Source organism: Malaclemys terrapin, chromosome 5 (genome assembly GCF_027887155.1).
Source record: "Malaclemys terrapin pileata isolate rMalTer1 chromosome 5, rMalTer1.hap1, whole genome shotgun sequence".
NCBI classification, from domain to species: domain Eukaryota; kingdom Metazoa; phylum Chordata; order Testudines; family Emydidae; genus Malaclemys; species Malaclemys terrapin.
The window spans coordinates 14,478,357-14,493,918 of NC_071509.1; the positions used below are offsets into that span (position 1 = coordinate 14,478,357).

Sequence of the window (15,562 nt, forward strand, 5' to 3'; positions counted from 1 at the left end):
GAGAAGAACCGGGATGGGGGGGGGAGCCTGAGGAGAACCGGGATCGGGGGAGCCAGGGGAGGGCTGAGAAGAACCGGGATCGGTGGGGGGGGGGCGAAGGGACTGAGAAGAACCGGGACTGGGGGGAGCCTGAGGAGAACCGGGACTGTGGGGAACCTGGGGAGAACCGGGATCGGGGGGGGGGGAGCCTGAGGAGAACCGGGATCGGGGGAGCCAGGGGAGGGCTGAGAAGAACCGGGATCGGTGGGGGGGGGGGGGGCGAAGGGGCTGAGAAGAACCGGGACTGGGGGGAGCCTGAGGAGAACCGGGACTGTGGGGGGTCTAGGAGAACCGGGATCGGGGGAGCCTGGGGAGGACTGAGAAGAACCGGGATCGGGGGGGGGGGGTCTAGGAGAACCGGGATGGGGGGGGTCTCTGGCGGGGCTGAGGGGTAGCTCCCCCCGCCCCGGGCCCGGCGCGCCGCACGTACTCTCGCTCTGCAGGATCTCGCGGCGCAGCCCCCCCGCGTACTGGATCAGCTCCTCCAGGCTCCGCTCGCAGAGCTGCCCGTAGCCCGAGAACTTCTGCAGCACCTTCTCCAGCTCCCGCTCCACCGTCACACACTGATCCATAGCGAGCGCGGCGGGGCTCCCCGCTCCCTCGGGCCGGGTCTCCCTGCTGCCGCCGGGCTCCCCGCCGCTCACCGGGCGGAATTTTGTTTAGAACTTCTACCGGAGGCTCGCTGAGCAGTGTTATTGTGCAGGCAACGCAAAGGCAGCCGGGGTCCTCAGCGGCAGCGGGCTCACTCGCTGCGCAGGCACTGTACTAGGCACCCGAGGCCCTGGGGCAATTATTGTTCAGGCTGCATGGTAGACAGTCGGGGTCCTGAGAAAAGCTCTATTTAAAGCAGCTGGAAGGGCGCTGAGGGTCGTCGGTGGCGTTGTTACTCTGGGAATCAGCAATGATCACTCGGATCCTTACTCAGTGCGTGTGCTGTGGTTGTACAGGCGGTTGGAGTCCTCGGTGGAATTATTATTCAGGCACCGCCAAGGGCACCTTGGGTCTTCGAAGGCGGCTTGTAGATAGCTGGGGTCCTTGCCTGCGTTGTTTTTCAGGCAGCCCCATAGACAGCAGGGCTGGGGGGCTTTGCTACCGCTACTGTTCAGGCCGCCGCCGCTGGCGGAGATGCTGCGAGCGCGCGCTGCTGTCGCGCCTGTCCCCGGGATGGGGGTGGGGCTCGGGGGCGGTGGCAGGAGCCGGCTGGCTGCCTGTAATGGGCAAAGAGGCGATTCGCAGGGAGCAGGCTGGTGGGGGCTGCGCCCTGGGGCGTCTCCTGTCCCTAGGTAGGCAACGGGCTTGCTTCAGCCAGCGTCAGGTGTGGGAGCTGGCAAGGGAGAGGCGGTGAGGTACAGGGGGTAAGTGCTGTATCTGGAGATATAAATGCTCAGGTGCGCTTTTGAGGGGGCGATTTACGCAGCTCTGCCTCCAGCTACACTCACGTTGCTGTCAAGGGGATAGTTGCCCCTGAGGAAACTGCACAGGCAGTGATCCTGCACGAGGGGGTAATGCGGTGATACCTGTGGAGCAGTACTGGCTGTAGGGAGAAGGCTTAGGGTTTGGGGGGCGAGGGGGTGTTGATTGTGCTTGCTGCATTCCTGGGTTTTGTAACTTGCCCGTGGCCTTTTTCCAGGAGAAGCGGGCACTTTAGATTTCTACGTGGACTGGCTCAGGAAAAGGCATTTGAGGGGGTCCTAGAGCTACAACTTCACCCAGGATTCTGCCCAAATTGAAGCATCTTGTCTTGAAAACGAATGGAAGATAATACATGTTTAAAGTATCTTCATCTCCATCACTTTGCTTCTGTATCTAATCTTACCACCTGCTTTGTCTCTTCAAGCTTTAAAAGATCTTATTTCCATATCTGCAACATCCTCCCAAGGATGTGAATAGATCACTTCATCTTATTGCTGTTAGCTTCATGGATCTGCATATGGTTCAGTGCTCGGAGCTTTTTCAAACAACAGTGGCCTGGAATAAGAGCAGAATTTTGGTAGCTTTTACTGTTGCTATTCAGAATCCGATCCCATATGTAGCAGTGGAACTGACAAGAACTGTCACTTTAACCCTGCTACTTGGAAAAATCCTGAGTGGCAGCAAAAGAAACTACTGGAGAGGGAAATTCAGAGTATGAAGGAAGGTGGAGGATAGAGTAGTAGAACAACTTTAAGGTTAGGGGCTGGTAGAGAGAATGCTCCTTCTTTTGCAGGGGGAATATATGGGGAGGGGGCTTCAAAACTGTCAGACACCTACTAGCAAGCAGCTGACATAAAAGATGGAGCCCTTGAGTAGGGTAAAGGGACAACACCATGGTAGGCAGCAAGTTGGGAAGGGTAGCTGGCTTTTCACTAGGTCATTAGGTTGGTCAGTGAGCTTCCTCCTGTCTTTTTTTATTTTGGACTCTGTCTACTGAGTTTAATCTTTTGACTAGTTGGTATCTGGTAAATTTTTCAAACCCTGCTTTAAAACTTCATCCCATTTCTTTAACATCACTTACTTAGTATTCACTGTATTTCCCACTTTTCTGATGGGGAAACAGAGGCACCAAGATCATAATCAAGCTCTATCTTCTGTGGCAGTGTAACTAAATCTTATGGCAGGAATCACAAATTATGCTTCAGTATTAATTTACTCTATAATCATGGAATACTCTTCATTCCTATGGCTAACTGAATGTAAACTTAATGATTATTTTCAATTATGTTTTTTTTTTAAATGTACTGTCAAGGTTGTCCATCTTCCTGGGCTTCTGCTGTACTAAAGTATATGCAAATTGCTTCACATGAATCTTTTTCTTATGTTTATTTTCTGTAGTGAATTATAAATTGAATAAGTCAGCACTGGTGCAGTGACAACATGTTAACTATTTTGTAGTAATAAAGAGAATTTTTTAAGAGCTACTTAACTTATTCTGCTCCTGGTAATGCTGGTTGGGCCTCAACTCATGTACAATGAACGTTCAGGATATTGACTACTAAAACTTTGGAGGAGAAAAGAACAAGAAAGGTACAGTAAATAGAACAAGACCAATAGGAATACTGCATTGCTGAAATTAGGAATTTTGCCCCAGTTCACATTGCAGTGATCTAGTTAATATTTGCTGATACACACATCTATATATCCACTTCCATATTTACTCAACAAATCTACCTTGACTGTAGCCACCTGTAATTCTTCCTGTTAAGTTGGCCTCTTATTCTTCTGTATGCAGTTACCAAACAGTTTCATAGCTATGAGTCAGTAAACCCAGTTTAACTCAAGTGCCCACCCTGAAAATATGCACTATTAGAAAATGCTACATATTGTCCCATTATTTGTGTCACTGGAGCACTTAGAGACTCATGTCAAGATTAGGATCATCCTACTGGCATTTTACAGATCTGTAGTGATAGGCAGTCTCTGCCCTGAAGATATGATGATCTAAATATCTAAGTATATTTTGGACAGTGCATCCTAATGTAGATGACTGGTTCCCAGGCCTGAGGGGCCAGAGTTGAGATGTTTCTGGAGCCTTATCTCTATATATCCTGACTTTCACACATGCTTGTTTTTTAATAACTGTGGTCTAATAATGACATGATGTATCCAAGGCTTTAGAGTGATTCTTAAAACACTGTTAGTGTCTGTCTAAATTGTAAAAACAAAATCATGCTTTAATTATGTCGAGATGACAGTGTAACTGAATCCTCTGACGATTCAATGTATAGCGCAGACAGGATCGTGAAAGATGTTTCTTAAGGGTTAGTTTCAGAATGTCACAAATTGTGATATCACAAAGTGCTTGCTGGAATTCGTGTTGATTTGTGACTATTAAAACTGCCAATAAGACAATACAATGATATCTTGCCTTTGCACAATATAGATTATGCTATTGAAATTTCATTTAAAAGGATACTGTTAACTGGGGTGGTTTAAAACTTTTTTTTTTTAATTTTCATTGTGAATATAGTTGCATCTTAAAGGCTTGAACATACTACTTTCCCTGTCATTTAGCAAAGTTTTGGGTTTCTTTATCCCATTTCTCAATGAACTTTAACCAAAATATAGTTAATCTAAACCATGAATTCTTGTGTTTAGTTCCAAACTACCAGCGGGTGGGGAGTGAAGGCAATTCTGATTATTTCTCAATGGACAGTTGAGACTTCATGTTTTGTCAGACAGCCAAATTTGATTGTCCCGGTTTTCAGGCTTCTGTCTTGTTCTTTCAGGTAAATAACAATGAAAGATTGTTGCTGCTGTTACTGTCTAAACGTGTTTCTCCCTGTTCATTTTTGTAGCTAAATCAGAGCTTTAAGTAATAGAGTACTCTCTTCACACTCACAGTACTTGCTTTTTTGAGTACAGGATGAGTTTTCTGACCATTCACAAGTAATTCTGCTAAATAGGTTGTTAGAATTAATTTTAAAATGGGCCCTTTAAAAATGCCAGTACATGTCTCGCCTTTCTGTGGTCCAGACACTCTTAACAATTGAATTAGGGACTTTTCAAACTTTTCATATAGTTAACTCATTGAATACATATGTGTGGGCTACATTTGGGGGGGGAAAAAAATAGGTTGTAATTGATGATTGTATCTAGCCTATAATCAATATAAGTAGGTCCAAGATAGGTTGGGGAGAAAATGAGGGGTGGGGGAAGAGGGCTGTGTTCGACTAAGGCTTTGTCTACACTACAACGTTTTGTCTGCAAAAGTTATGCTGTTTTAACTAGAACCACTGTTGCATGTACACACTAGCTCCTTGTGCTGGCGGAGTGCATCCACACTAACAGCTCTTGCATCGACACAGCTATCACTGCTCTGTTCCCCGCTGTGCAACTAGCTGCAGGATGCTTTGGGAAGAGTTTGCAATGCCTGATGGGGCAAGTACTGCATCATATGATGGTTTCTCAATCCCATTGTTCCTGGGCTTTCTAGTAGATTGTCAGCTGCTTTTTCAACTGAAGTGTGTGGAGGGGAGGAAGAGGAGAGTGGTGTGTCTGGGGTGGGGGAGACAACAGGCTGACTGACCTATCCTGGGGAAGGGGGACACACACACCCCACATCAGCCCCCAGCTCTGCTTGGCCTGGCAGTCTCTCCTGAAGCAGCCCACTCTGCCTGCCTATGGTTCTAAGATTCCCTCCAAGTTCTCCCTCAGCTGCTGTGAGTGGCCTTCTGAGCAGCTCTGTGAGCTCTCCCTCCTGAAGAATATGGGCTTGTCTACACCTACATTTTTTTTTTTTAGTGCTCTAACTTGCTGGCTCGGGTGTGAAAAATCACCCCCTTGAGTGCAGCAAGTCTGAGTGTTTTAAAGCGCTAGTGTAGCCAGGCTCCGAGCCACGCTCGGAGCTAATCCTGTTGTGGAGGTGGATTACTGGGAGCGCTCTCGCTCGCACATGACCACACTCGCACTGCCACAGGAGCGTTCCCACGGCAGCACTTTGAAGTTTCCCGTGTAGACATACCCTCTGTCAAAGCAGCACAGCAGTCCTGTACCTGCAGCAGCCCTCTGCCTGCTGCTGTGTTCCTAGTGCAGGGCAGAAAAGGCGCATTCCACATTTAATGATTTGCTCTTTGTTCCCCAAAGGGTGCAGCATGCTCAGCTGTTAGATACTTCCTGGATCTTTGAGAGGGGATGGGGCGCATGCCTGCGGGGCAGCAGAGATCAAAACAGTGAGCAGAGCGGTCTTGGCAGGCACTGTGGAATACTGGTCCTGTTGGGATCCAGGAAGTGGGTGGGTGCGCCCACTGCTAAAGGACCTCCCCCACCCCCCAGCCGAAGGGGAGGATCCACAGGTCTGTGGTTCCAAATAATTGCGGGGGACAACTAAGGAGATAACAGGAACGGGAGTGAGGTCACAGGGCTAAACGAAGGGAACCTGACGGGGACACCGAGCAGAGAACCCCAGACAGTGCCCACTGCTCCTCGAAGGTGTCAAGGGAGCCAGTGGACACCGCCCAGAGGAACTCTGCCCAGATGGGTGAACGGACTGAGGAGTGGAAATAGGCCCCACAGTCGCAGGAAACGCCGTCGGCCAACCTCCTCTCCCTGGTTTTGTAGATGGCCATTTTGGCCAGGGCTAGAAGGAGGTTGACAGAGGTCCTGCGACTTTGTGGGGCTACGGATAGGGAGTGAGTAGATGAACAGGTGAGGGGAAAAGTGCAACCGAAAATTTAATAATATATCCCAGAGGAGCCGGAATAGGGTGGGAGCCAGTTATGTCAACAAAACAAACCGCAGTGTCTACGCTGATGCTTTGTTGCTTTACCTTTGCTGCAAAAAGCTCTATGCTTCTTGTCGAGGTGGTCTTATTTTGTCAGCAAAACAAGCTTTGTAGTGTGTACACCTCTCCTGTTTTGTCAGCAAAAGGCAGCTTTTGCTGATAGGCCTTGTCTATACTACAAAGTTTTAACACAATGTGATGGGGGATACAGCCTAGTCTCCATCTGCTGATATCTCTCTACTTCAAGGGCTCCTCCTGCTTCAGTTCCCCTAACTGGGTCACCTAGGTGCAAAATGGAGTTGAGGCAGAAGTGTTGGGGGGAGCCTTTCAACTACTGAGGCTAAGCCAGATTCACAGGCCCCTCTTCTACTAACCCTCTTTCTCTACAGAGAAACATTGGTAGTCTCCACTTCTTTGCAGTGAAAGTTTAATTGTTACCTTGCTGCCTAGTCTATCTCTGGGCTTTGATAGAAAATCAAATTTTAAAAAGTAGTGATGTCTGTTTCCTTACTATTAGGACAGTCATATTCCAGAGTTTCATATTTTGGTTTATTGGCCAAAATATCAGCATGAGACTATATATGAAAAGCCAGAAAGTTGAACTACAAGCCTAAAGAAACTATTTTAACCAAAAAACACAATCAATGTGGGGGGGAAGGGGGAGTTGGGAATTAACTTTGAGGCTGTTGGCAAAGATAGTGCTGTTCTGCTTCACTTAGTCTATTGACAATAGGAAAATGCCATATTAGAGACATGCTTTGTCTATGTGCACCTACCACACCTCCCTTAATTGACATTAAACAGTTTTGCTGTGTGCTTTCCAAATTGATGAGGAGCTGGACAGCCCGTACCCTGCAAAGCATACTCCCTAAAACCACACAAGCAGTTAGGGATACAACATATGAGCAAAGTGTTCATATGGTAATAAGTCCACTGCTTATTAAAATCCTGAACAAACTTGTAACTAAAATTAAACATGGTAGGCTCCTCTCTCTTGCTTTCCTCCCACCCGTCCCTCCACATATGTCTGAGCTGCTCACTTTAGATAAATAGATTAATTAGTCAGCTAGGTTCTTGTAAGTGTCTCAGAAGAAGTATGTCTTTAAGAGGGATTTAAAGGAGAAGAGGGTTGTGGCTTTGCAGACCAGTTGTAGCATGGGTACAAAGAATCTGTTAGGGCCCTGACATCAGATGAGGTTGAACATGCTTTTTATAATGCTGTTAACATTTTGGTCCTATCTACGCTAGTAGCCAAACCATTTTCTGCATGGGCAGGGGTGTGTGGGGGCTGGTCCTGTTAGTGGTCATTACAGCAGTGAGTCATTTTCTCATTATTTAGATGGATCTTTAGTGCATGGAAGATTTGACAGAGAGACCCACAAGTTATGCCTCACATTTGTCAGCTTGTGGCACCTTAGAGACTAACAAATTTATTAGAGCATATGCTTTCGTGGACTACAGCCCACTTCTTCGGATGCATATAGAATGGAACATATATTGAGGAGATATATACAGAGAGCATAAACAGGTGGGAGTTGTCTTACCAACTCTGAGAGGCCAATTAAGTAAGAGGGGAAAAAAAACTTTTGAAGTGATAATCAAGCTAGCCCAGTACAGACAGTTTGATAAGAAGTGTGAGAATACTTACAAGGGGAGATAGAGTCAATGTTTGTAATGGCTCAGCCATTCCCTGTCCTTATTCAAACCGGAGTTGATTGTGTCTAGTTTACATATCAATTCCAGCTCAGCAGTCTCTCGTTGGAGTCTGTTTTTGAAGTTTTTCTGTTGTAATATAGCCACCCGTAGGTCTGTCACTGAATGACCAGACAGGTTAAAGTGTTCTCCCACTGTTTTTTGAGTATTTTGATTCCTGATGTCAGATTTGTGTCCATTAATTCTTTGGCCAAACCAGACAGTCTCTCCGCAAATGTACATGGCAGAGGGGCATTGCTGGCACATGATGGCATATATCACATTGGTAGATGTGCAGGTGAACAAGCCCCTGATGGTATGGCTGATGTGATTAGGTCCTATGATGACCTAACACGGCTGCTACTCTGAAATTTGTCAGCTTGATAAAGTTTTGTAGACTGTGACATGTTAAGAAAAAATGCGAGAGCATTACAACCCCTCCCTCTCGTAGACTAACGTTAAAGTACCAACTGATCCCTGGGTACATTCTGTTCAAGCTGGTCTTCCCCTCTGTGGGTCAGTATTTAGCCAAACTATCTCATGAAATCAGTTTGTCCTTAATTGTCCAGTATTAGAGCTGTGTGGTTCACCCTTCAAATCTTTACGCGTGACTACCCCCTCACAAATGTACATAGTAAGAATAAAAGACTGTCAACTTTGCTCCCTATATTGAAAGTCATAAAGCCAAAAGGCTCAGCTTGTGACCAGCTACCACTAAAATCAATTAATCTTGCCACTCTTGACTACCCGAACTCTACTCAGCAAGTACATTGAGGATAAGAGTAGCCATGTTCAAATTTGGGGAATGGTATCTATGGTGTTCTTATTGAAGAGGCCCTGGCTGTGAACTAACTTGCACCAGAAATTAGGTTGAGCTTGTGTCCTGAAACAGCTGTTGCTAGACTTATTTTTCTGTAGGCCGTGCTATTATTATTTAAGGAGCTTTAGGCCTTGTCTACATTACACAGTGTGTTGACAAAAGTCAGCTTTTATCGACAAAACAGTGGCGGTGTACACACTGCAATGCTCCTTCTGCCAACAAAACTCTCCTGCTTTGCCGGCAAAATAAAACCACCTCGATGAAAAGCATAGAGCTTCTTGAGGCAGAGTTAAATCAACTAAGTGTCAGTGTAGACACTGCCTTTGGTTATGTTGCTATAATTGGCCTCTATGAGGTGTCCCACAATGCCCATCCTGACCACTCTGGTCAGCAGTTTGATCTATGCTGTGCTGCACCCAGGTATTCACACTTCCCCCTTTTAAGGCCCAAGAATTTTATGAAATTCTGCTTCCTAATTGCTTAAATAAATGAATTAATAGAGATATCCCACCTCCTAGAACTGGAAGGGATCTTGAAAGGTCATCAAGTCCAGGCCCCTGCCTTCACTAACAGGACCAAGTACTGATTTTGCTCCAGATCCCTAAGTGGCCCCCTCAAGGGCTGAACTCACAACCCTGGGTTTAGCAGTACAATGCTCAAACAACTGAGCTATCCGCTTCCCATGGACAGCTCAATGCATCTTCCCAGTTGACCATGGGGGCTCCACGCAGCAAATGCTCTCCCACTTGGCGCACACCTGAATTGTTGGCTAGGCTGGCATTGTGGGGAGAGATGCCTGTGCAGTCACAGTCCCAGCTCCACTTCAGCTGTAGGAACTTAGATACCTATGGTCAGATTTCTCGTGGCTTATTGGATAAGAGTTACGAATGGAACATGCATCAGTGCTGTGGTTTTGTGAAGCTTTTCTTTTCATACAAAACTTAAATGGGGGTCCGAAGCTGCCTGATTCTGCATGGCTTTTCTATACTTAGGCTTGCAAAGATTACATTTTTATTCGTAAATGTCAATTTCACCATCCACACACAAAATGACAAAATTGCTAATTGAAATGTAAAGAATAGGCAATGTAAGAAAAATCCGGCTTGAGAACTTTAATTAGAGTTTGATTTAAGGATATCTACTTTGTATATTTTGGCATGTGATGTTGACAATTTGTGTGTTAACGGTTATAAAGATTTTATTTTTTGAATCTCAATGCCTACTATCATTAAATAATTAATATCTGATGCCCCCCACATTTCCTGCAATTGTGAAAATTCAATAAATAAAAAAAATGCTTAAACATTAAAATGTCAAAAGTATTAAAGAGTCTATAGTCAGTCACCACAGAATTTACCATTAATGTCCAACTGAGCACAAAGATTAAACTCCAGCTCAGGCAAATCACTGGGGCAGGGGTTCCTATCTCTAGAAGTACTTAGGGCCTCACCCTGGGGAGCAGCAACATTCGGCTTGCTTGTTATCACTTTGGGTGAGAGGAATAAATCATGTGAGCTAAGAGGGGAGCATACCTTAAGCTCCATCAGACAGAGGCCACACACAAGACAATCTGCCATCCTAGGCAAAACTTCAGTTTGCAGACGCTCCTCCTCACAAGAGGACAGCAGATTTGGGGGGAGGGATAGCTCAGTGGTTTGAGCATTGGCATACTAAAGCCAGGGTTGTGAGTTTAATCCTTGAGGGGGCCACTTAGCGATCTGGGGCAAAATCAGTACTTGGTCATGCTAGTGAAGGCAGGGGCCTGGCCTCAACCCTTCCAGTTTTATGAGATAGGTATATCTCCATATATTATTATTTGCCCTCCCTCTGTCATGATAGAGGAGCAGATGGGCCATATTTGAGTGAGTGGCAGTGTGACCTGGTGCATGGGGTTACAGGGCCACCCCAATTTGACCCAGCCACCTCCCCATCATGACAGAGGGGTGGCTGGGCCAAACCTGCAGCCTCAGGCAGCTGCCTAGCTTGCCTATAGCTAGAGCAGCCTCTGTCAGGGGGAAGGACCGGGCTCCTCGCGTTACACCCCTGTTCACATGCCCTGGAGCTCCCTTGTTTGGGGAGTGTCAGCCCGTCACAGCAGGGACTGGGTTGGGGAGGGGAGCTGCGGAATCGCCAACGAGGTTATTAAAAAGCCCGGCTCGGGGTGTTACAAGCATGCCTGCCCCACGCGTCAGCCTCGGCTCGCTTGGTGTGGTGGCGATTCAGTCCTAGGGGGGCCCGGGAGCTGCGGGCCGAGGTAAACACGCTGCTGCCCGTGCGCTTTAGCAAATGATAATACCAGTCACAGGATAAAGTGCTGGGAGGTAATCATTCCCGGGGGGCAATGAGGGGCTGGGGAAGAGATGGGGGGGTGCGTGTCCGGGGCCGGAGAAAACGGGGGAGGGGAGAAGAGATGGGGGGCAATTAGGGGGTGGGGAAGAAATGGGGGGTGAGTGTCCGGGGAAGAGATGGGGGGGTAATGAGTGTCTGGGGCTGGAGAAGAGATGGGGGGGCATTGAGTGTCTGGGGCTGGAGAAGAGATGGGGGGGCATTGAGTGTCCGGGGCTGGGGAAGAGATGGGGGGGGGGCATTGAGTGTCCGGGGCTGGGGAAGAGATGGGGGGGCATTGAGTGTCCGGGGCTGGGGAAGAGATGGGGGGGGGCAATGAGTGTCCGGGGCTGGGGAAGAGATGGGGGGGGCAATGAGTGTCCGGGGCTGGGGAAGAGATGGGGGGGGCAATGAGTGTCCGGGGTTGGGGAAGAGATGGGGGGGGGGCAATGAGTGTCCGGGGTTGGGGAAGAGATGGGGGGGCAATGAGTGTCCGGAGCTGAGGAGGAGATGGGGGGGCAATGAGTGTCCGGGGCTGGGGAAGAGATGGGGGGGGGCGGATGAGTGTCCGGGGCTGGGGAAGAGATGGGGGGGGGCAATGAGTGTCCGGGGCTGGGGAAGAGATGGGGGGGGCGGATGAGTGTCCGGGGCTGGGGAAGAGATGGGGGGGGGGGCAATGAGTGTCCGGGCCCGGGAACACGGGGGAGCCTGGGGCTGTCTGGGATCGGGGCTGGGGGGGGGGCAATGCCTGGGCATCGCCTCCTACAAATAGCGCTCACGGGGGGGGGGGGGGGGTCTGTGTTTCTGGCCCTGCCCCCCTCCGCTCCCTTTGGCGGCTGGCTGAGCGCCCAGCACCGCCCGGGGGCGGGCGGAAACAGGGAGGGGGCGGAGCCCGAGAGTCCCCCTCCCCGGCGCCCTTTGCCCCTCCCGCGGCTGTCCCCGGTTGCGACGTCACTTGTTATGTCTCCGCCGGCGGCTCGGGCTCCGCTGGGGGCAGGCCGGGCGGGGCAGGCCGGGACCCGGAGCTCGCGGGCAGGCGCCAGGCCCAGCGTCTCGGCCCGCTGACCGTTCGGCCCCGGGGAGTCCCCGAGCGGGGGCGCCTCCCCCCAACCCCTGCAGATCAGCCTTCCCCCCCCCGCCTGACTGGGGCCACTACCCCCGTTACTGCTCCCCCTTCCCGGCCTGACTGGGGGCCACTACCCCCCCTTACTGCTCCCCCTTCCCGGCCTGACTGGGGGCCACTACCCCCCCTTACTGCTCCCCCTTCCCGGCCTGACTGGGGGCCACTACCCCCCCTTACTGCTCCCCCTTCCCGGCCTGACTGGGGGCCACTACCCCCCCTTACTGCTCCCCCTTCCCGGCCTGACTGGGGGCCACTACCCCCCCCTTACTGCTCCCCCTTCCCGGCCTGACTGGGGGCCACTACCCCCCCCTTACTGCTCCCCCTTCCCGGCCTGACTGGGGGCCACTACCCCCCCCTTACTGCTCCCCCTTCCCGGCCTGACTGGGGGCCACTACCCCCCCTTACTGCTCCCCCTTCCCGGCCTGACTGGGGCCTCAGCTCCCCCACTATCCCCATCCCCTTCCTGGCCTCACTAGGGGCGCAGCCCCCATCCTCTTTCACCCTCCCCCGGCCAACTTGCCAACACCCCTGTGATCTCCTTTCTCTCCCCCCAACACCTGACCAGGGCAGCAAGGAGCGGGCCCAGGAGCCAGGGCGAGGAGGAGGATCCAGGCAGCAGCAGCAGTGGGGTTATTGGTCTGAATAATTCGCTCCTTCCCCCTGCCTCCTCCATTGGGATCTCTCTCTCTCTCGTAGGATTGGCTCTCTCTGCAGAGAGTCACACACAGCGAGAGGAAAGATGTGGCTGAAGCTGTTTTTCTTGCTTCTCTATTTTCTGGTCCTGTTTGTCCTGGCCAGGTTTTTTGAAGCCATTGTCTGGTATGAAACTGGCTTCCTTGCCACCCAGTTGGTGGACCCGGTGGCCCTGAGCTTCAAGAAGCTGAAGACCATTTTGGAGTGCAGGGGGCTTGGGTACTCTGGGCTGCTGGAAAAGAAAGATGTCAGGGAGCTGGTGGAGAAGTCAGGTAAGAGATCATACGTAAGAAGATATTTCACCCATTAACGTTGAGAGGTTTTTTTTGTGTGCCTAGGAATGGTTTTCTGTAGTTAATCTCTTTTGAATGCTTGATTTAATAAAAAAAAAATCTTAATACACATTAAGAGCTTATTGGGGAACAAAATCATCTCAGTAGTAATAGTCTTACATTTCTAAAAACAGCTTTCATACTGAAGGATCCTTAAGTGCTTTCCAGATTATACATACAGCACTGAAGTGCAGCCACCTCTGGGGCGTAGGACAGCAGCCAGCTGGCACAGGGCATGCCTTACAACAGTATTGTGGGAGGAGGGAAATTTTGGCCAAGGACATCAGGGCAAATGCTACTCTTCTGAAAAGTATCATGATATGCTTACTGTGAGGGGACAGAGCCTCAGTTTTTCAGGTCTTGTCAAAATGTTATATGCAGTACACATTTCTATTTCTCAATCTTGTGTCCACCTTTATGGGTTAACAGCTTGCCAAGCAGAATTTAAATAACCAACCAGTTGTCTTGGTCAACCAAATAATAAAATATTAGTGTGATAAATGTAAGAGATCATTCAAAAAGCTGTAGAACTGTGAAATATATTAAATTTCTAACACAAGTTGTAAATGTGAATATCATATTATACCATCTGTCAAGAAAATAGGCCTTCTATATTCAGTAGACTAGTTACAGAGCAAAGGTTTTGCTTACACGAAAGAGAATATTTCAGAGAAGTTAGTCTGAGTTGCTGAGGGGGGTTGAACCTGAATGTTAGATTATGTTTGCATGGTAGGAAGTATGCTGTCAGCTTTGCTTCTAAAAGTCAAACTTTTTTTTTCTCCCATTCTGCATCCTCCTGGCTACTCTAGTCCTCAGCAATGTAACTATATAGGCCAAAATATTAACCCATTAAAAGGACACTGTCATGGGCCTAATTTTGGTAACACTAGTCTTGCCCTGGTGGAATTCCTCTAACTTACCATTTATATTACCATAGTGCTCGAAGACCCCAATTAGGACCAACATTCTGATGTGCTATGTGCTGCATAAACACAAACACACAGATGTAACTAACTCCTGAGCCAAAGAGCCTGCTGTCTAAAAAGACAAGTGACCTATGGTGCTAGATTCACAAAGGGACTTAGGCATCTAACTGCCACTTTAGGTGCGTAAAATCCAGTTACCACTGGTATTTACAAAATTTCCGCTCCGCTGTCACCTAACCCTGTAGGTGCCTAAACTCACTCAGCACCCAAATTTTTGCAGGAAAAGTTCCCTAGGTGCCTATGTTTCTGCCTCCGGGCATGTACACTGGTGCTTCACTCTAGATGTCTGGGCGCCTGAGCCCCAGTGCAATTCATTAGCTGAGGGAAGATAAATGCTCCTCCACCTAACTCAGCTGTGGGGCCTGATCCAGTTGCTCTGAGCATATCCAACTGCACTCAAAATGGCCCATGATGGTGGTAGGTGTTCCCATATAAATTTTAGCCCATGGTTAAGGCAGTGGTACCCAGCCTTATTACACAAGAGGGCCACACAAACCTAAGCACAACCTTGTGTGGGCCAAACAGATTCTACATATTTTAGTAAGATTTAAAGCCACCTGTATTGATTTATCTTTTAAGTTCAGTTTGTTTCATATGTACGTAGACAGTTTTTTTTTCTATGTACAGTGTTGTCTATTTACACACTTGTGTGTGCTCTGTTTCTCTCTTGCCCATTGACTCTTTAATTACTTATCCAAAGTGGAACAGCAAGTGGCAGATCAGCCATCAGGCACCATTGCCATCAGGCAGTGGGGGAGAATCGAAGCACAGGGTCACAGGCACACCAGGCAAATACCCTAACCATTGGACTAAAAGTTATGAGGGAGCTCTTCCTCTCCCCCAGCTCCAACTTTTTGTAAGAAATACCTTAAACACTTGACTCAGGAGAGGGTTCACAGCGGAGAATTCCAAGCAGAGATAGGCACTTCTCTCCAGCCCCTGGACTTAGGCACGGAACTCCCTGAGAGGGGCATGGCTTAGGACAGATGCATCTCCAATTGGCTAGCTTAGTTGGCTCCTCATCTCGCTGCTGGCTTTTGTGAACTCCATTCCTTGGTGCCTATCTCCCTCTGTTATAAGAAGCCTGAGCACCTAACTCTGTCTTTGTGAATCACAGCAATTTCCTAGACACCTAGGCGTTAAGCATTGCAACGCTCAGCATCACAACGCCTAAGTCCCTTTGTGAATCTAGCCCAGTGATACTCAGGCCTAGGTTCATGAGCCGCAAGTGGCTCTTTAATGTGTCTCCTATGGCTCTTTGCCTCACACGATATTAAAACACTGTGTGATTTAATTATTAATCAATCAGGATGCTCTTACTATGTTATTAACCCATTTTAGTTGATAAAATAA

The 15,562-nt window shown here is 48.8% G+C and overlaps 2 protein-coding genes across 5 annotated transcripts in view; one reads left to right on the forward strand and one right to left on the reverse strand.

The window, feature by feature from the left end:
• Positions 1 to 833, reverse strand: part of RMND5A (required for meiotic nuclear division 5 homolog A) — a 39,250-nt gene extending 38,417 nt beyond the window's left edge. Inside the window, exon 1 of the mRNA XM_054030209.1 lies at positions 470 to 833. Within this exon, the coding sequence (XP_053886184.1) occupies positions 470 to 611 (142 nt within the window). The 5' untranslated portion in view covers positions 612 to 833. The remainder of the gene's footprint in view (positions 1 to 469) is intronic.
• Positions 834 to 10,942: 10,109 nt separating this feature from the next.
• The window catches only part of LOC128837847 (charged multivesicular body protein 3), a 66,074-nt gene continuing 61,454 nt past the window's right edge, over positions 10,943 to 15,562 (forward strand). Inside the window, exons 1-2 of one of the 4 annotated variants that reach the window (XM_054029453.1) lie at positions 10,943 to 11,004; positions 12,895 to 13,163. In XM_054029453.1, the coding sequence (XP_053885428.1) occupies positions 12,938 to 13,163 (226 nt within the window). In that variant the 5' untranslated portion in view covers positions 10,943 to 11,004; positions 12,895 to 12,937. Of the gene's footprint in view, positions 11,005 to 11,055; positions 11,072 to 12,535; positions 13,164 to 15,562 lie in introns of those variants that run through there. The other 3 variants (XM_054029452.1, XM_054029451.1, XM_054029455.1) reach the window with 3 other exon arrangements.